Genomic DNA, 20,000 nt, shown 5'->3' with positions numbered 1-20,000 from the left:
AGTCTAATCAGAACACCTGTGTAAGGCTGTGTTTACCCAAGAAATGGCCGCTCTTAGAACTACATTTGGCACACCCTATAGCGGCCCCAACTCTAGATGTGCAGCCAGAACCTCTAGCATTTTAAAGAGGTTTAAAGAGTTGTGTATGTGTCTATGGAGTTAACATTATCTAAATGTATAATACAGGCATTATCCAGAGCGACTTACAATAAGCAAAGTGAACACAACCATCATATGCCATAGCGTAGTGCCTCTGTAAACTAGGATCACAGTTAAACCAAGAACCTAGCATCAGTCTAAACAACACTACTATCAAAATAATAATATGTACATTAAAACTATAGGATACCAGGTAATCAATGAACATAGCATCTGTCTGAATAACATGCATCTAAATGACATTTAAACCTTTGCTTAAGTCTGCATACTGGTCAAAACTGCAAAAACTTCATACCGGTATGCTGATGCATGCTGCTCTCTCTACCAATGGGAGCAGTGTAAGGCTGGCTGATTGCAACAAAAATGCAAGACGAACGACAGCTCATAATTACAATCTTTCGTGTTTCAAAACAAGCCTGAAATGTAACTTTGCAACATTGTAACAAAATTGTCCTTCCTCAACTCCAACAGTGCACTCCAGGAAACCAAGAAAATCTGCCAGCTGATTTTACGTCTGTTGAACCGTCTCACCCATCACACGCACACGCACACGCTCATCCTCATGTGCTATTTGGTCCTGCCTGTTTTTTTACTGATTGATTGTTGGACAGAAATGTAAAACAAGCACAAGCACAGTCAAAAACACTCAGCGTAAAAAGGACGACTGCCTACCTGTCATGTCCTTCTCTTTGCTCTCCCTGTTCCTCTGCTGGATCTCCAGGTCGGCCAGCTCTCCCAGTATCTCCATCCCGCGGTGGGGCCGGGGCCCGGGGGCCGCCAGAGGGGCCGCCGAGGAGGACGTGGCGCAGGAGGAGGAGTTGGGGGGCGCGGGCGGGTAGCGGGCGTCCCTGGTGGCACACAGAGCCGCGGCGATCAGGAGCTCCAGGCTCCACGTGTAGGCCTCCTGCAGCTGGACCGCTGCACTGGGGGGAGGCGGGGGAGGGGGAGGAGGAGAGGACGAGGCTTCCGCGGAGAGGAGGTTGTCGGGGGAGGAGGAGGAAGAGTCGGAGAGGCCCGGCGGGACGGGCGACGCGGCAGACGGGTGACCGCTTGGCGGTTCCGCCGCTGCCGAGTCCCCGCACGGAGGGGGGCTCGTCGCCCGCTCCTCGCTCTCCTCCTTGTCGTTGTCTTCGACGACGACGTCCACGTTTTCTCCCTCTGCGTCTTCGCGCTCTCTCTCCTCCTCCTCCTCCTCCTCCTCCTCCTCTCCTCCGATGAGCTCCAGAGGCACAGAGACGGTACATTCTATCTGTTCCGAGTCCTGAGACGCCTCCTTTGCGTCCTCCTCGTCTTTCTGCGGGTCTTCCGGGTCCTGTGTGAGGCTCTCCTGGTGTGCTAGGCTCTCCTGGTGTGCGAGGTTCTCCCGGTGTGCTAGGCTCTCCTGGTGTGCTAGGCTCTCCTCCAGGCCGGCCTTCAGGTCCGGGCGTCCCGGGGACGACGACTCTCCCGTCGCCGCTTCGCTCCCCTCGGCCGCGGACGTGGTCTCCGGGGGGGCCGCGACAGCTGGGGACATGGGGGGACACCCGGCGACCGGGCGCGGCTGCCCTGCGGAGGACGGAGACTGCGAGACGGAGCGTCCCTTGGCCTCCGTCCTCCTCGCCGCCGCCGCCCCTGTCCTCCGCTCTCCCTCGGCGCCGCCGCGGCGCTCCACCACCAGGAAGTCCTTCTGTTTGTCCTCGTCCACTCTCGCCATCTCCTCTTCCTCCTCCTCCTCCTCCTCGGCAAGGAGAGGCTGGGTGGCGTTGTGGAGGGGGAGGGGCTTGGCGGCGGGTTCAGCCGGCTCGGCCAGGCGTGCCTCGGGAGGCGAGGGGTCGGCCTTGTAACCCGTGGCGATGGGCGGGTAGGTGTACACGGGTGGCAGGTCTGAAAGAGACGGAGAGGTTCAGAGTTGTGAGTGCCACGAACACAGGGCTAAAGCAGTGCTTCTACAAACCTTTTCATGTCAAGGACCTCCGAATTGACAATTATTAGCAGCCCACGGACCCCCCCGTTTGAAAAGATATGCCAGGGACCCGATAAAGAGAAGATTCTTTACAGCTCTAGCTGTGATTCCCAAACATTTGAATTTCAAGGAACCCCCAGTTTGACATGTATTAGGCTACGGACCCCCATGTAATGCTATTTCTCTGAATTTCTACAAAACCAATCTAAAACCAATGTTAATTTAACTCTCAGAGTGTACGTATTTCCCCCTTTGGTTCAGGCTGCGAGAGCCTTGTCCACTCAGACTCAGGAACTGAGTGTTGCACATGGACTGACCCGCCGCATGACTATGATGGCCATTATACAGAGCCAGCATGGATTTCTACACAGAGAGGGCAATTCTTTCAACATAGGATGCTGCATTCAAGTTCAGGAGAGTTTGGGACATCAGGTATGGCATACTGTATAAAGAGGGCATTTGCATTTCTTTCACCGTAGTGAAAACCGCATTCGTGGTCTGGAGAGGGCACTTTTTTACAGACGGATAAAGGGACAAAGGGGGCTCGAGCCCCCTTTTGGACGTCTATGTGTGCACGTGCCTGGCGGGAGCCTATAGGGCAGTGCTACTCAACCCGCGGCCCGCGGGCCGCATGCGGCCCTTTCCGCATGTCTGTGCGGCCCGTCATGATCATGCCAAAAAAAATATGATTTTTTCTAAGCCTGTCAAAGTTAACGCGAAACGCAAAACGCGGTGATGTTTGACCCTCGGTGCGCTCCGTAGTTAGGGATAAGAGTCAGGAAGCGAATGCAGTAGCAGTGCAGAGATGCAGGCGGCTACACTAGAGCTACAGTACAACGAGACAGTCAGACAGACAAATATGCGGAGATTTTGCAGCAGACAACCGCAGTCGGGCTCACTGGAGAGGAGACGCATGACGGTCGTGCGATATGAACGGCCGCGAATCCCGCGATCGTCATGTTTCAGTCTAATGAAGACCTAGCCCTTGTCTCCGCTGCTTGTCTCTCCCTCTGCGACTCCGCCAGTGAGCCAGTCAGCTCCGACTATAACTCTATGGCACCGACAGTCCAAGCATTCCAACAGATCGCGCTGCAGCCAAGGAACTATGCTTATTAACACAAATCTCCTCCAACGAGCTGTTGTGTTTTACAAAGCTCAAAGCATCAAACTGTTTTACAAGTACAGTGCATCTGAGGGGGAGTTGAACTGTACTTGAGTTATTTTTCCATACAATAACTCTCTTCACCAAAAATAGCCGATCTACAAGCTCACAATGCATCTTGTGGTGAGCTTGTAGATCGGCTATGTCCCCCAAGAATAGGGATGCTGGGGTTTGAGTAATTGAATAATAAGTTTAAACGTTTATTTATTTTAAATCTGTCCTATTAATGAAAAGGAGTGTTAGTGGCATGAGAAAACATACCTTTAAATTGCCAAAGTTCACTAGCTTTGCATACCCAGACAAAGGGGAGGTTACAAAAAGGTTGAACCAGAACTGTTCATTTTCACTTCACATTTTGTGAATAAAGCCTAATTTGATAAAAAATTCAAATGTCATCAATTTCATCATTCCATCCATGACAATCTTTTGGTTCAATGAGGTTTGGCCTGGCTTATGGAAATGTGGCTGTTTTCTGTGCGTTTCCTTAATTATTAGACTGTGTACTGTACAAAATCAATGTAAACGTCCAAAATAGGACCGTCATTTTTAGCTTGCGGCCCTTTGGACTTTTGGTATTTTGCTGAGTGGCCCCTGAGCCATCTCAAGTTGAGTAGCCCTGCTATAGGGAATGTGTGTGCAAGTAATGTGTGTATTGTGTGCACAGTATAGCAGTATGGGGGGGGGGGCTGATGGGGGGGGGGTCTATATCTAGGGATATTGATGACACGCTGCTGTGTCTGCCTGTGATTGCAGCGCCGGCCCTGTCACAGCCAGCGCTGTGCGTTATTGATGGTATCCCTCCGCCCCAACCTGACAACGCGGCCAGATAAATGCGTATCCTTCCGCCTATGCTTCCCTTCAAGGACCCCTGAAGGAGAGGAAGGGACCTGTCTGAAAAATACCACTGACCTTCCACTCCTAACGTGCATGATTGCAGACACACATGCACGCACACACACACACACACACGCACGTACGCACAAACGAACGCACGCACGCACGCACGCACGCACACACACACACTTCCATATTTCTCTGACCTCAATGTTCCCGGACCGCTGCTCCTATTTTTCGGACATACATAACCGTGTGACACACAGTGGTGTAAAGTAACTAAGTACATTTACTTAAGTACTGTACTTAAGTACACTTTTGAAGTATTTATACTTTGCTTGAGTATTTCCAATTTCCAATACTTTTACTTCTACTCCACTACATCTCGGTTCCAAATGTGGTACTTTTACTCCGCTACATTTATTTGAAAACCTTAGTTACTAGTTACTTTTCAGATATAAATTATAATATTATAAAACATACCTAAACCAATTTAGCCCTATTTTGTACCTTGGCTATTTGAAAATAGCCGATCTACAAACTCACAACGCATTGCGAGATCTGCTATTTTCAACCATTTAGTACTTTTACTTTTGGTACTTTAAGTACATTTTGATGCCAACACTTTCATACTTTTACTTAAGTAAAACATTTGAGTACTTTTTCCACCACTGGTGACACACACACGCGCGCGCACACACAGACACAGACACACACACAGACACACACACACACACACACACACACACACACACACACACACACACACACACACACGCGCGCGCGCGCGCGCGCGCACACACACGCACACTCACTCACACACTCAAGGACACACAGACTAAGAGTGCACCGGCGCTTCAAACGCTCTCTCCAAAATCAAAGAATAACACGCTTCAAAGAACAGAGCTCTTAGTGAACACTGTGCAAGCCTCGGCGTTACTTTAACTCTGGGAGTGTACAAAGGTAGTCCAGCAGACCCACAAGGGTCCATTTGGTTACACTTGTACACTCTCAGAGTTATAAATGGAGACATTTTCTGTGTAGCGTAGCATCTCCCTCCCTCGCTTGTTTCATCTCCCCATCTCTCTCTAACTCTCTCTCTAACTCTCTCTCTCTCTCTCTCTCTCTCTCTCTCTCTCTCAGGGGTGTCAATTGGGTATGGCAGGGGTATGCAGCTGCCATACCCTGAGTCCAGGGGGGGAAATAAAAGTTACTTTTAAATATAAATCCATGAACGTCTCTCTGTTCTGGTTATGTTGTTAAATTACAGTAAAATAACTACAAATGCATAATTTCACAACATGGTCACTTTAACAAGGTATTATAATTATATTCTCCACACTTGTATTCTCCCCATCTTGACAAAATTGTGGTTTGTGAGATTAGATTCAGAGACAGGATTACACATACTGTACATGTGTGCACGCACGCGCGTTGCGCGCGCACACACACACACACACACACACACACACACACACACACACACACACACACACACACACACACACACACACACACACACACACACACACACACACATACACAGACCCTCTCATAGACGACTAGCCACTAGCCACAACCATAAAAAGAAAATTCATAACAGAAATATTTATACATTTGAAATATACAGCATTCATACATTTTATTTGGGCTATGTTTTGGACAGTGCAATTCATCGTGTTCATTTAACTTCCCTCGGGTATATCTTTAACACCCCTTATTTTACTACGTAGGAGGAATACTGAAGAGACAACGTCCCAGGACTCACCTGGCTCTAGGGATTGTGGGTAGTCCTGCGGCGGCTGGCCCTCCCCCCGGTCGCTCCCCCTTCCGTCCGGGCCCTTGGAGAGGTGCGAGGGGGCGGGGCTGAGGGCCGGGGACCTGGGGGCGGCGGCCGCCGGGCTGGGGGCGGGGTTGAGTGGGTGCGGCGGCCTCCGGGAGGGCGAGGACGAGTGGTAGCATGGCGACTGGCGGCTGGCGGGACACAGCCCCGGGGACGGCGTGGAGGTCTTGGGCGGGGGAGGAGGGGTGTGGGAGAAGGGCTTGGCCTGCTGCACGCGGGCGGAGGGCGAGGACGAGGACGAGGAGGTCCGCGAGGAGGACGAGGACTCGTGAGACGAGTCCTCGATGGTGATGGCGTGCTCCTCTGGCTTCCTCTGCTGAGAGGGAGGGAGGGTGGCAGACAGAGAAAGAGAGAGTGATTGAGAGCAGTGGTGTAAAGCAGGGGTCTTCAACAGGGGGTCCGGGACCCCTAGGGGGTCCTCAGAGTTACTACAGGGGGTCCTCCAAATCTTTGTGTGATAGAAACATTTTTTTCTCCTTTTTTTATATTAACCACTTGAACCCTAACATCCATATTCGGAGAACTTTAGCCAAGAGGTGTTGTGAGCTTGTAGATCAGGTCAGCTCCTTTTTCCCCTCTACACCAAATATCATTTAAAAAAAAAAGCAGATCTACAAGCCCACAATGCTTCGCCACGCAACATTTTGTGAACGTGGCTGTTTGGCCCCCGGAACAGGGACGCTAGAGTTCGTTGTTGTTATTAATGTCTTCGGCAAACACTGCTGCCACACATGTGATTGCGAAATGTTTCTGCTGCTGTTGGGAAATCATAATATTTGTGCTGCGTGTGTTGAAAGCGTGCGCCTGTGCTACCGAGCCCACCGCAGAGGAACACGACGTGCGTCCAAGACCCCCCTGCACCAGACCAGTTTCATAACAGCATTGGAGATGTCGCAGGATTAAACCGGACTGTATTTTCATGAACGCCAGTTAGAGGGGGAAAACGCACAATGCCACGTTTCTTCTAAAGACAAAGTGTCGGAATAATCAGTGTGAGTGTGAGTGTGAGCAGTGGTGGAAAAAGTACTCACACGTTTTACTAAAAAGTAAAAGTAGCAATACTGCAATCTAGAAATACTCTGTTAGGGTGCCCTCACACCAAAATACCTATGAGAGTGGAATCCCCATTCCACCAATGCATTTCAATGGGAATGGAGTGGTTTCATGCAAGTAGAGGATTTCTGCAAAAATAAATGCTCCATTCTCATTGAAATGCATTGGCAGAATGGGGAACCCACTCTCATAGGTAGTTTGGTGTGGGTGCAGCCTAAGCTGTTACAAGTAACAGTTCGGAAAATGTACTTGAGTAAAAGTATGGAAGTATCAAAATATACTTAAAACACCAAAAGTAAATGTACAAAATGTTAGAAAATAGCAGATCTACAAGCTAATGACGCATCGAATCGGGCGCGTTGTGAGCTTGTAGATCGTCTATTTTCAAATAGCCTGGGTATCAACAAGTATAGGTCGGGAGTGGCTTATTGTCTGTAACAGCTGGTAACACGCTGGCCCCGTTACAATGCGCTAGACCCCTGGGAGATGGATTGCTGAGGTGGAGCGCCACACCTACTATCAACTCCCAGTACTTGCAGCACGACTTGCCGCACCCAAGCCGTGCTACTCACACGCTGAGTTGGCTGTGCCCGGGATCGTACCCATGACCTTGTGGTCCAAAAGCGAGAGCTCTACCCGTCTGAGCTACCTGGACACTATAAAATAAGGCTAAAGTGGTTAATGTATGTTTTATAAGATTATAATGTATATCTGCAAGGTAACTAGTAACGCAAGGTTTCAAATAAATGTAGTGGAGTAAAAGTGCAATATTTCGAACCGAGATGTAGTGGAGTAGAAGATTGGAAATTGGAAACACTCAAGTAAAGTACAAATACCTCAAGATTGTATCTCAGTAAAGTACTTGAGCACTTGAGTTACTTTACACCAGTGGTTCTCAAAGTGCATTTCTGGGACTCTCTAGGTTCGTTTATGGGGGTCTAAACTGACCCTTGCAGATCTGTAACTTTGACAGAGTACAAATGGAACCAAATGGACCCATTTGTACTCTGTCAAAGTTAAGGGGAGACCTTCAAATTTAAAAGTTCGAGAACCACTGCTTTACGCCACTGAGTGTGAGTGTGTGTGTGTGCGTGTGTGTGTGTGTGTGTGTGTGTGTGTGTGCGTGCGTGTGTGTGTGTGTGTGTGCATGTGTTCTACCTGTCCTAGGGAGTGTCTGTGCATGTGTTCCATGGCCCGCTGTTGTTGCTGTTGTTGCTGCTGTTGCTGCTGCTGCTGCTGCTGTTGGTGCTGGTGGTGCTGATGCTGCAGCGCGTACAGCTCCTGTTGCCGTAGGAACGAGGAGCGGGAGTAGACGGGGTGATGCTGCAGGTGAGAGGAGGGGCCCCGCCCCCCGTACACCGCGGGCCACAGACCCGACTGCTCCATCACATCTAGAGAGACACACGGAGAGAGAGCCATGTTGTTTTTGACAGCACATTTTGATTTAGTTTTAGTCATAGTCACCTGAAAAGTTTTAGTTTTCGTTTAATTTTAGTCGACTAAACATCATACGTTTTTAGGCGACTAAATCTAAAGTTGATTTTGTCAACCGAAATGTATTTTGGCGGGCCGTGATGGCATCCTAATGACTGATTTTGCTGAAAATAGCCGATCTACAAGCTCACAAGTGAGCTTGTAGATCGGCTATTTTCAGCACGCAACACCTGAGAGCAACCAAACATAAAACTCTCTTCAGCACTAGTCCCTCCCTAATGTTTTAGTCTAGTTTTCTTTTTTTTTGACGAAAATTGTCAATATATTTAGTCTTAGTTTTAGTCATCACAGCTTAGTTTTTTTTTCCCGTTTTTGTCAGTGAAAAAAACACAGTCTACAAACATCGTCATAGTTTTAGTCGACAAAATCAACACTGGGGGAGAGAAAGGGAGAGATGAGGGAGAGGAGGAAGAGAGGAGGGGACGGAGATGAATGGGGGGGAGGAGAGGGGGGAGAGGTATTAGTCTTCGTTTGATGTGAGGTCCGCGAACGTCTCGCATTATTGTGCGCGGGATGAAACACCTACTAATGAGAGGGAAAGAGGCGAAGGGATGGGAAGCGAGGAAGCAAGGAGGAGGAAAAAGGGAGGCACCGAGACAGAGAGAAGGGTGGTTATAAGAGGGGGCCTAAGGAGAGAGCGAGCAAAGAAAGGAGAAAAGAAAGAAATCACAAAGAAAGAACGAACGACGAACAAATGAACGAATGAACGAATGAGAAAGTATGAACATACGAAAGACCAGTGGTGTAAAGTAACTAAGTACTTAAGTAATGTAAGTACTTAAAGTTATACTATGTAACTTTTTTTATAAAACATATCTTAAAATTGTCCTAACTATTAAATCGCTAAACTTTTAGAACCCCCACTTCGTTAATTTCAGCCCCAAAAGCCTTTTCTTTATATGTTTTCTACTTAGCCTTGACAGGGGCGGGATTTCGCTGCAAAATGACGTAATCTGCATCATCTGTATACGTTGTGTATACGTTGGCCAATCACATCGCAGATCATACACACATGATACACTACCGGCCAATTACAGTGCATCTTGCGTCTTTTCAGGAAATAGCTTGCTTCAACAGCTTTGTTTACGCTGGTCTAGAAGTCTAGCATGTAGCTCTGTAGCTGTAACCGCTGCTCGTAGAGGGACACGGGAGATCTCGATGGATGCGTCTCGGCGAGGCGAGGCGGACACGATGGTCTGAAGGCCCGGTCCGCGGCGAAAACCGGCCGAAAAAAGCAGACGCGACCGCGGTTTGCTATACTGCTACAGACCACTAGTTGAGCAACTTACACAGTATAGCTTTAAGTAATGGACTTAAGTACAATTTTGAAGTATTTGTACTTTACTTGAGTATTTCCAATATCCAATACTTTTAATTCGACTCCACTACATCTCGGATCCAAATATTGTACTTTTAATCCACTAAATTGATTTGACAACTTTAGATACTAGTTACTTTGCAGATATAAATTATGATATTATAAAACATACATAAACCACTTTAGCCCTATTCTATATCTTGGCTATTTTCAAACATATTGTACTTTTACTTTTGGTACGTTTTGGTACCAGCACTTTTTGTACTTTTACCCACGTAAATTTTGAATTCCAGACTATTACTTGTAACAGAATATTTCCACGTCGCAGTATTGATACCTTTACTTAAGTAAAGAATGTGAGTACTTTTTCCACCACTTCGAAAAAGAATGAATGAGTGAATGAAAGGGAAAACGTGACGCAAACCTAAGGGGAAAACAAAAACTCCCATTCGAGCTCGTCAAGCTTTTTAAAGCAACAGAAAGCGGTCGTCGTGGCAGCAGGTCTAAAGCAGCCCCCTCCCTCCACACCGAAGCAGAAGCAGAGGTGGTTTTGTGTACGTTTCAACCTTGAAGCTAATGCACAATTATCTACCATTGTCTCTCTCCCTGTCTCTCTCTTTTTCTCTGAGATATTGTCGTTGTCAGGTGAAAACCTTGTATGTCCAAAACCGTTAATTTTGTATTTACCATTTAAAAAATTAACTAAACTAGTGAAAACAGCCGATCTACAAGCACACAACGCCTCGCACCGCGAGGCGTTGTGTGCTTGTAGATCGGCTGTTTTCACTACTTTTGTGCAACGGCCTTGTATGATGAAGCAGGGCTTTGCTTGGTGAAAAAACATACAAACTTGAAACTTGGAGATACGAGTTTTCCACCCGACAACGACGATATGGTGGTCCCTTTCTGTGCATCACAATACTCACATTTCCCCTAAAGCCCACCCTGGGCACATAGAAATACAGTCACACACACACACACACACACACACACACACACACACACACACACACACACACACACACACACACACACACACACACACACACACACAGTCACACACACACACACACACACGCACGCACACACGCACACACGCACACACACACATCCCCTCCTTGGCTGCGTTGTCGCTGGGAACCTTTGTTCTGTGAGATTAGCCTGAGTGGGCTAATGTTTCCCAGGGGAAGGGTTCAGTGGATGCACTTCCCCTCTCTGCAGGAACTCCCACGGAGCGAGGCAAGGAGCAGGGAGATAATTAAATTTCACAGCCTGTTTGCAAAGCAGTGCACACACACACACGCACACACACACACACACACACGCACACGCACACGCACACGCACACGCACACGCACACACACACACACACACACACACACACACACACACACAATAGCAGGAGGTGTGCCACACAGAACCGGGCAATGTCTCAGAAATCTTCCACGTTTCTGCAATACCACTCTGCAAACCCCGCGTAACGTAACAAACATGTGGACTGACGCACACACACACACACACACACACACACACACACACACACACACACACACACACACACACACACACACACACACACACACACACACACACTTCCTTACACCTGTGTAAGTAGCCCACACAATGGAGGGCACATTTACAAACAGAATGCGATAGTGGGTATGCGCATGCATAAAGTGAATGGCAAATTGAGTGGCAAAGTGAGAGGCAAAGTCAGTTTAACATTGTTTAACGTCATTTAGTGCTATCAGATAGGACTTTTCTGTTTGGATGTATGGGCTGTCAAGGCCAAAAAGTATCTTTTTGCCACTCAGTAGGCGTTCCCGCATAACTTCCGGGTATGATGATGATGTCACGCGCATACCCTCTATTGTTTGCCAAAAAACAGCACACCTCCCAACCACCCACCCACCCACCCACACTCACTCACTCACTCACTCACTCACTCACTCACTCACTCACTCACTCACACACACCCCTTCTCCTCTTGACCAGTGTGACTGTGAACCCAGTGGTTAGCCACGGTGGGAGAGAGAGATGAGCACCAGTCTAACTGACTTGCCATAACAGTGGGCAACCCAGCGAGCAGAGGAGAGGAGAGGGGGTGAGGGTGGGGGTGGGGGGTGGGGGGGGGTGGAATAGCTGCTCCCATTAACACAGCCATAAAACACCAAACCACTGACAGAGGGACTTAGTCGAGCATTTTACTATGATTAGCGAATGATACTAAAACTCTGGGAGAGAAATGGCAAAGGGGGGGGCTCTGATGGTGCATCTGGAGAGGGAGGGGAGAGTGGAGAGACAGGAGCACGCGAGAGAGAGCGCGAGAGCGAGAGAGAGAGAGAGAGAGAGAGAGAGAGAGAGAGAGATGCATATCGTTGTTGTCGGGTGCAAACCTTGTATCTCCAAAAGCGTTCGTTTTGTGTTTATCCTTTTAAAATTGAATTAAACTAGTGAGAATAGCCGATCTTCAAGCACACAACGCCTCGCGCCGCGAGGCGTTGTGTGCTTGTAGATCGGCTATTTTCACTAGTCTTGTGCGACAGTCTTGTATGATGATGCCGGGCTTTACTCTACGAAGAAAACGTACAAATGTAAAGCTTGGAGATACGAGGTTTCTGCCCGACAGTGACGATATTTTTTTGCGTGTGTGTGTGTGTGTATGAATTAGAATATGGGGTTGTGCTGCTTGCAGTTCCGATGAAGGGGGCTTGTATGTCTTACCGAGGTGGTGGTGGGCTCCGGGCTCCGTCGGAAGGACCACCAGGGGAGAGCCGGGGTCTTGGGTGAGTGAGCCCAGGACCGGCTGCAGGGGGCCAGGCAGGCCTGGGGGGAAGCCCGGACCCATGCCCACATGGCTCAACCCTGGAATTAGACAGAATGCGTTAGCCACGTGCAGTGGTGAAAAAAGTAACATATGTTGTTATTTTAGGCTTAATCAGTATCATTGGTAATACAGCCTATTCCACTCCACTCAAGAAAACTCAAATTTAAGGAAAGGTCGCCAACGTCATTTTCTCTACCCTGCAATTCTAGCCGGCAGATTCGTCGCACTACCCCGGAAGTTCGGTGAAATAACTTTGGTGGCTATGAGAGCCGGCTGAACATCTTAATTATGAACAAACATTATTTCTGAACAATAGAGACCTTTATAAAATAAAAGAAGACATATCACACATTGTTTTCTGCTGTGTAGCTTTTCGATGTGAACACTGTATCATTTTATAGAGGTATCCAAAGAGCACAAAGTACGTTTCTGAACGTGCCAAGTAGCTCTCCCATTGGAAATGAATATCTGCTTCCCCCTCCTTAAAAGATATCCAACTACGTCACACGCAGATACGGGAAGTACAGTAAACCGGAATGTCTGTGTCTTGCTATTTCCGTCTTGGACTCCACTCACCGTAGGAATGACCCATCCAGAGGGAGGGACTTCCTGTCCTCTGCATCCAGTGGTGGTGAGCGTGTGCAGACGGGTCCGCCCCCAGCTGGCCGGCTCCTCCCCCGGGGACCAGCAGGTGAGAGGTCAGGTCTCCATGACAGCTGCTGGAGGGGTGGATCCTGGCAAACTCCACCCGCTCCTTGTTTTCCCTTAAAGGGGCAGAGTGGTTTGTTAGGTGTCGTAAGTTCTCAACCACATCCATCCATGATCGTAGCGCTTATTCTAATTGACTATTTTCTATTATTGCATTGAATAATACAGAAACAGAAAAAAAGGAACCACTTTCACCCATTTTCAACCTACAGTAGTACCTGTACCTACTCTGCCTCTGTCTCAGAGGAGGGCTGTGGGCAGTTCAGAAACTGCAATTTAATATGTTGTTGTACAATGAAAACAACCTACAAGCTAACAACCCGACACGTTTCTGTAGATAAAAAACAATTATTGAATTACATATTATATCTATTTTGATAATTGATTAAACTGGTTTCTTAGATTAAATATTGCAACTCTTTATCCTCCTTAGTTCTCTGAATATCTTTGTTATCATCATCATCATCATCATCATCAAAATTTTAATGATTATTATATTATAATAATAACTATTATTACCCATAATATTCATATTCATATTATTATAATTATTATCTCCACTATCATCATAGCCTATTCCTCGTCATCAACACCATCATCACTGTGGTATTAGTATCCCCAATAGCAGCAACACAATAAATGAAAGGGGACAACAGAAATGGCCTTCCACCATCCAGGAACCAAGATATCCGAGCTCTCATTATGTGTGTGTGTGTGTGCGTGTGCCCGTGCGTATGCGTCTGTGTGTCTGTGTGTGTAACTCTGTGTGTCTGTGCGCTCGCCGCGTGCTCGCGTCCCTAATATGACTACATAATAATAATAAGGGGCCGATACTTCAGACGCAGCAGTATTAGTGGCAGTAACGTTAATGGATCACACCTCGCCTCGGAGCGAGAGGAATATCACATCAAAGGCTGAATGGGAGACAAAATGGATGGAGGGAAGCAGCAGCAGCACCGCCTCAGAGAGGCAGAGAGATGCACAGAGGATAAAAGAACCTACAGCTTATCAGACCAGGGAGAGATGAATAGAGACTACAGCATGGTATGTGTGTGTGTGTGTGTGTGTGTGTGTGTGTGTGTGTGTGTGTGTGTGTGTGTGTGTGTGTGTGTGTGTGTGTGTGTGTGTGTGTGTGTGTGTAGTGGTGGAAAAACATTTTTACTCAAGATAAAAGCAGTGGCGTCAGTTCAGCAAAAGCTATGGTATGGCAAAGATGGGAGTCCTCATGGAAAATAGGCATTACATCTTGGATAACACGGTTCTATTGTGAAAATAGCAGATCTACATGCTCACAACGCCTCGCGCTGCGAGGCGTTGGAACAGCCAGACATCAGCTCCGCATACGGAGATTCCAAACCTTTCGCCCCGGTTCCGGAAAACCGCGTACCGGGTCGAGTCGAGGCTGGGCAATGCACTCCGCACTGCGGCGGGGAACGCGCATGCTGAATTTGAAGCCGGTGGGACAAACAGTTCTCGAGATACGCGGGGCACATACTCACAGAGAGGCACATACGCACAGACATTTCTCGCATTTATTGTAAGATAATCATTTATATCTGCAAAGTAACTGGTAACTAAAGTTTTCAAATAACTGCAGAGGACTAAAGTATAATATTTGGATCCGAGATGTAATGGAGTAGGAGCAAAAGTATTGGAAATACTCAAGTAAAGTACAAATAGCTCAAAACTGTACTTAAGTACAGTACTTAAGTAAATGTACTTAGTTACTTTACACCACTGCGTGTACGTGTGCACGTGCGTGTGTGCATGTGCGTGTGTGCGTATGAGTGTGTGTGTGTGTGTGTGTGTACGTGTGTGTGTGTGTGTGTGTGTGTGTGTGTGTGTGTGTGTGTGTGTGTGTGTGTGTGTGTGTGTGTGTGCATGTGCGTGAGCACGTGTGTCCATGTACCTGATGAGCATCTCTCTGTCTCTGTCCAGGTGATGGAGGGTGATCTGCTCCTCCGTCATCCTCTTCCTCTCCTCCGCCTCCCGGCCCAGAGGATACACAGAGCGAGACACGCCTGGATTGAAGACACACAGGCGGGGGATGTCAGCGTGCTTACTTGGCAACAACCACGACTCTGCCTCAAACACGCTGAACACGCTTATAGTGCAGTTCACAACACAGAAGTGATACTAGTGAGTAGACAGTACGTTCTAGGGCAGTGGTTCTCAACCCTTTCAAACCTCACAATTTCTGCCTCTAATATTTGACAATTTGGCTAATGTTTAATGTGTCATTTTGTATTAAAAAGTCCTTCAATTGTCACTTGTGCAGATACCCCCTATACACTTATACAGTATGTTGGTCTGCTTACTGTTGCGTGAGAAAAGAATGTTAACATTAAGCTAAACATATGGGGACCCCCCCCACCCCCCTCCTTGGATCAATGGAACAAAAGTAGTATACTTGTGCTTAACTCCTTTTGTGCAGTATCACCACAAAAACTCACTTTTCAATGTTTTAAAGAAAATACCTTGACATTTACAGTATCTGCCAGGTATATATTAATTCAGGAGATTCTGCCGGGGCTGTCAGTTTTTTTACCATATTTTACGGTAATGGCCAATGATTTGTCTTTATATCCGTGCTATTGTTATGGCCTGTAGAGAAGGGCTTGTTTTGACCAAGAACGCAATCAAGAGATAGATTCTGAGATACATCCATTTTCCTGAAAATCATTACACTGTTGTGAACAGCAGATCCTATTTCCTGATGACTTCATCTCCCGAAGGATTATGGGAATTTGAGTTCTTGCATCAGTACCGGGTGCCGCAGACCGCACGCTATACGGTTTACAATAGGAAACGCTATAACACGACTCAAGTCGGATTTTGCTGGCAACGGTTGGATTTGAAAACTTTAGTCGGGTTCGGCAGTAACTGTGTTAATGTTATAGCAACATTAGAATCTTAGTGTTTTGACAATTATTTGGGAGCCAGGTCGAGAACCAGAGTTCTAGGTGAACTGCCTCTTAAAACAGTTGGGGAAATGTAATTTCATAATCATTTAAAAACTATAAAACATGCCAAATAGAACGAGACGGAGACAGAGTCTGACCTTTCATGTTGGGCAGCACCCTGCCCTGCCGGCTGTGTCCCGGCGGGGCGTCCGCGGGGCGGTGCGGGGGCCGGGCGACCGCCACCGCGATGCCCACGGGCGGCTGCCGCACCTCCCCTTCCCCCGCCTCGCCCGGCTCCTTGCCCCCGCCGCGCTCGCCCCGGTCCCCCTCGCTGCCCGAGCCCCTCCGCGGGGGGAGGCTCTGCTTGGGGGGCTCCTGCGGGGAGGCGTTGCTCCTCCCGCCGCCTCCCGTCCTCTCGCCTCCCCCGGCCCTCTCCGACCGCTCGCCGCCCCCCTGCTTGAGGCAGCCCAGGCCGCCGAAGGGGCTCCGCTGGGGCAGCAGCAGAGGCTGCTGGGAGCTGTAGTTCATAAGGCTCTTCATGGCGCTGGCCTCCCCGTCCGCCGAGGCTGGGTGCGGCGAGGAGCGGGACGGGAGGGGGAGGGGAGGCTGGGACGTGGGCGGCGGGGGTGCGTGCTGTCCCTGGTTCGAGACACCTCTCCCCTCGTGGTGGGAGGGCTTCCTCTGGTCGTCCTGGTGCGGCCCCCGCGGCCCCCACGCCTGCTGAGACTGAGTCCCGTCCCGCCCCTTCTCCTCCGGACCCGCGCCCTGGCTGCTGTGCTGCTGGTGGCGGATCCTGGCCACCTTCTGGCCCTCCCTCTGAGCCCCCTTGCTTTCAGCAGGAGGAGGAGGAGGGTGGGAACAGTCCCTGAAGGGAGGCGTGCTGGCGTACGGGCCGCTCCTGGACGCGGCGCCTCCGTGAGGCCCGGAGCCCGGGTGCTGCTGGGTCTCCAGGGGGATGGACGCCCGGTAGACGTCCAGGACCTCCACCGAAGAAGAAGAAGACGAAGAAGAAGAGGTGGACGACGACGACGAAGGGGCTTCGAGGCTGCAAGAGCGCAGCCCCGACGGAGCGCCGGGGTTGTTGCTGTTGTTGTTGTTTTTGGGCGGGTGCTGGGAGTGGTGGCCGTGGTGGTGGTGGTGGGCCCAGTCCGGCGGCCTGTCGGCCTTGCCGTAGCCCAGCTGCTGCTGATGGGGCTGGGGCTCCTGCGGCGGCTGGGGCGGGTCCTTCCTCTGGCAGCCGGCGGGCTGCACGCAGTGGGGGGGGTTGTGGTGGGGGTGGGGGGGTTGGGAGGGGCTTTCGTAGGCTCCACCTCCTCCGCTCTTCTCGGTACCTTTCGGGCGATAGAAAAGGGTTTTACATGTTTTGGTTCAAAGCAAAAGTATCGATACTGCAGTGAAGAAATAATCTGTTGCAAGAGAAAGTCCGGAATTCTGAATTTACTTGAGTGAAAGTACAAAAGTATTGGTATCAAAACGTACTTAAGGTTCCAAGAGTAGAAGTACTTTGGATTGCGGAATGCGTTTCACAAGTTTTCAATTGTGTAAAATGTATAAAGATCTTTTGAAAATAGCAGATCCAAAAGCTCACAATGCGTCACTGCGCGACGCATTGTGAAATACATTGAAAGGACGCATTGTGAAATACATTGAAAGGACAGGGGACAGGGGTATTGAAATACATTGAAATACATTGTGGAAATACTCCAATAAAGTGAAAGTACCTCAAAATTTTACTTTCTCTGCCTTTCTCACATTCTCTGCGAAAAACACTCTTTTTTGGGGGGCAGAGAATGAGTTAAGTACAGTACTTGAGTACTTTAGTTACTTTAAACCATCGGTAGCATACCTTTGCCGTCTCCCTTGCGGCCACTCCCACCTCCGCCGCCGGCACCGCGGCAGTCGGGCGCGGCCAGGTCCCCCAGCGGCCCCACGGAGGGCACGTAGGTGGGGCCTCCGCTGACCTTGGCCTCCCTGCCTCCCGGCCCACCCGGGGCCGAGGCGGCGGGGTCCTTGGAGGAGTGGCTCAGGGTGAGCGGAGGGGCCGGCGGGCAGTAGAACTCAGCATGGGCGTGGTGTGGGTGGTGCGGGTGGTGTAGCCAGCCTCCGCCCACGTGCAGGGGGGGAGGGGGAGGCGGCGGCATGGAGTAGGAGGCCACCGAGTAGGAGGAGGAGGAGGAGGAGGACACGGCCGGCGCCTCGCTGATCCTCATCTCCCCGCTCACCGCGCCCTCCTTGGAGCACCTCCTCGTCGCGCCCCCTCCCGACGGAGGCCTCGCGGAGCCCCCGCCGCCGCCGCTGCAGCTGCTCAGCCCTCCCCCCGCCGCCGCAGCCTTGGCTCCTCCCCCCGGCGGGCCGGCAGAGGCAGACTCCCCCCCTGACGACGAGCCGCCACCGGACAGCTTGAAGCTACTCGTCGCGTGTTTGGTCCCCTGTCCTCCTCCTCCGCAGTCGCCGCCGCCGTCCCTGTAGTCCTTGTGCCTCTCCTGGGCGGGGAGCGGCGGCCGGTGCTCCTCCTCCCCCCTGCTGGCCAGAGGGGCGAGGTGAGGGGGGAGGGGGTGGTGAGGGTGGGGGTACGGCTGGAGGTGGCCGGGCAGGGCTGGCGTCGTCTGGTGGTGGTGGTGGTGGTGTTGGTGGTGATGGTGGTGCCTCTCTTGTCTCTCTTTGCTCTCCTGGTGTCTCTCCTTGCTGACGGAGCGCTCCTTCTCTTTGGAGGCGGGCGGAGGAGGAGCGCCGCCTTTCTCCGAGGCTTCTTTGGAGCTCTTCCCACCTCCGCCTCCCCCGGAGTCTGTCTCCCTGCTGCAGGAGCCCAGCGGGTGGCCGGGCGCGGTCCTAGACAGCGCCGGAAGGCCGTGGTTGGTGGAGAGGAGAGGGGGCTGTGGGGGAAGGCCTCTCAGGTAGAAGTGATCTTGGGGGAAAAAGGGGAGAGGGAAAAGGGATTACCAGGGGAACCTAGGATTATGGAGATTGTGAGCAAACGTACACGTGCCACGGAAACTCGGAGTCACCCAGCTGATGGCTATTCAGATGATGAGCGCCTGTGGGGAGCAGTTAGGGTTTAAAGGAGAATTTCAGACAAAGAGGCAATCTTGCCTCTAAAAGTACTTATTTGGTCCCCCAAAAGATGGTCCAGGTGTTCTTTTATAATATTCGTCACTGTCTGGCCACAGATTGTGTTCAATCTGTGTTTTTAGATATTTTTGTATTTCAGCCGTTTTCAGCATGCTACAACTGGTCATATGATGCAAAATGCATCATATGACCAGTTGTAGCATGCTGAAATACTAACATATCTAAAAACACAGATTGAACACAAAAAATTATTCAGGATTGTGTTGATCGTGTCCCACACAACAATAAAATAAGATCTGGTTGTCCCAGAGGTGACCTGGTCCTTTAACTCCATTTTTGAGGTTTTAGATTTTTTTGGTATATATCAGGGCTATTGAACACCCTTTACATCTGAGTGTTGGTTAAAATAATACTGAACCAATGGAAAGTATTACAAAGTGCTTGGGACAAAACCTCCTAACTCCACACTTTCTGCCAAACCAGCTAACTCCCCCCGATTGCCCCTCTCTTTTTTTCATAAATATATGCTATTGAACACCCTTTACGTCTGTGTGTTGGTTAAAATAATATTGAACCAATGAAAAGTAGTAAAAAGTCCTTCGGTCAAAACCTCCTAACTCCACTTGAGCTCATTTTCCAGAAAATGAACATTTTGGAGTTTCGGCCCGACAGCAGAGATATGCTGATG

General features: G+C 49.6%; 2 protein-coding genes across 2 annotated transcripts in view; both read right to left on the bottom strand.

Moving 5' to 3' along the window:
- LOC308302754 (WD repeat domain phosphoinositide-interacting protein 1-like) overlaps positions 1 to 20,000 on the bottom strand; it is a 265,670-nt gene that overhangs the window by 23,494 nt on the left and 222,176 nt on the right. The gene's annotated exons all lie outside the window — the stretch shown is intronic.
- Positions 1 to 20,000, bottom strand: part of bahcc1b (BAH domain and coiled-coil containing 1b) — a 119,603-nt gene that overhangs the window by 48,962 nt on the left and 50,641 nt on the right. The window contains 8 exon segments of the mRNA XM_080747459.1: positions 832 to 2,022; positions 5,866 to 6,256; positions 8,152 to 8,384; positions 12,530 to 12,670; positions 13,209 to 13,396; positions 15,250 to 15,361; positions 16,402 to 17,574; positions 18,090 to 19,148. Coding sequence (XP_080603585.1) covers positions 832 to 2,022; positions 5,866 to 6,256; positions 8,152 to 8,384; positions 12,530 to 12,670; positions 13,209 to 13,396; positions 15,250 to 15,361; positions 16,402 to 17,574; positions 18,090 to 19,148 — 4,488 coding nt within the window.

Source organism: Nannobrachium achirus (assembly GCF_963921795.1).
Source record: "Nannobrachium achirus genome assembly, chromosome: 18".
NCBI classification, from domain to species: domain Eukaryota; kingdom Metazoa; phylum Chordata; class Actinopteri; order Myctophiformes; family Myctophidae; genus Nannobrachium; species Nannobrachium achirus.
The sequence above is the reverse complement of the archived record's forward strand: the minus strand, read 5'-3'. Positions and strand labels throughout refer to the sequence as shown.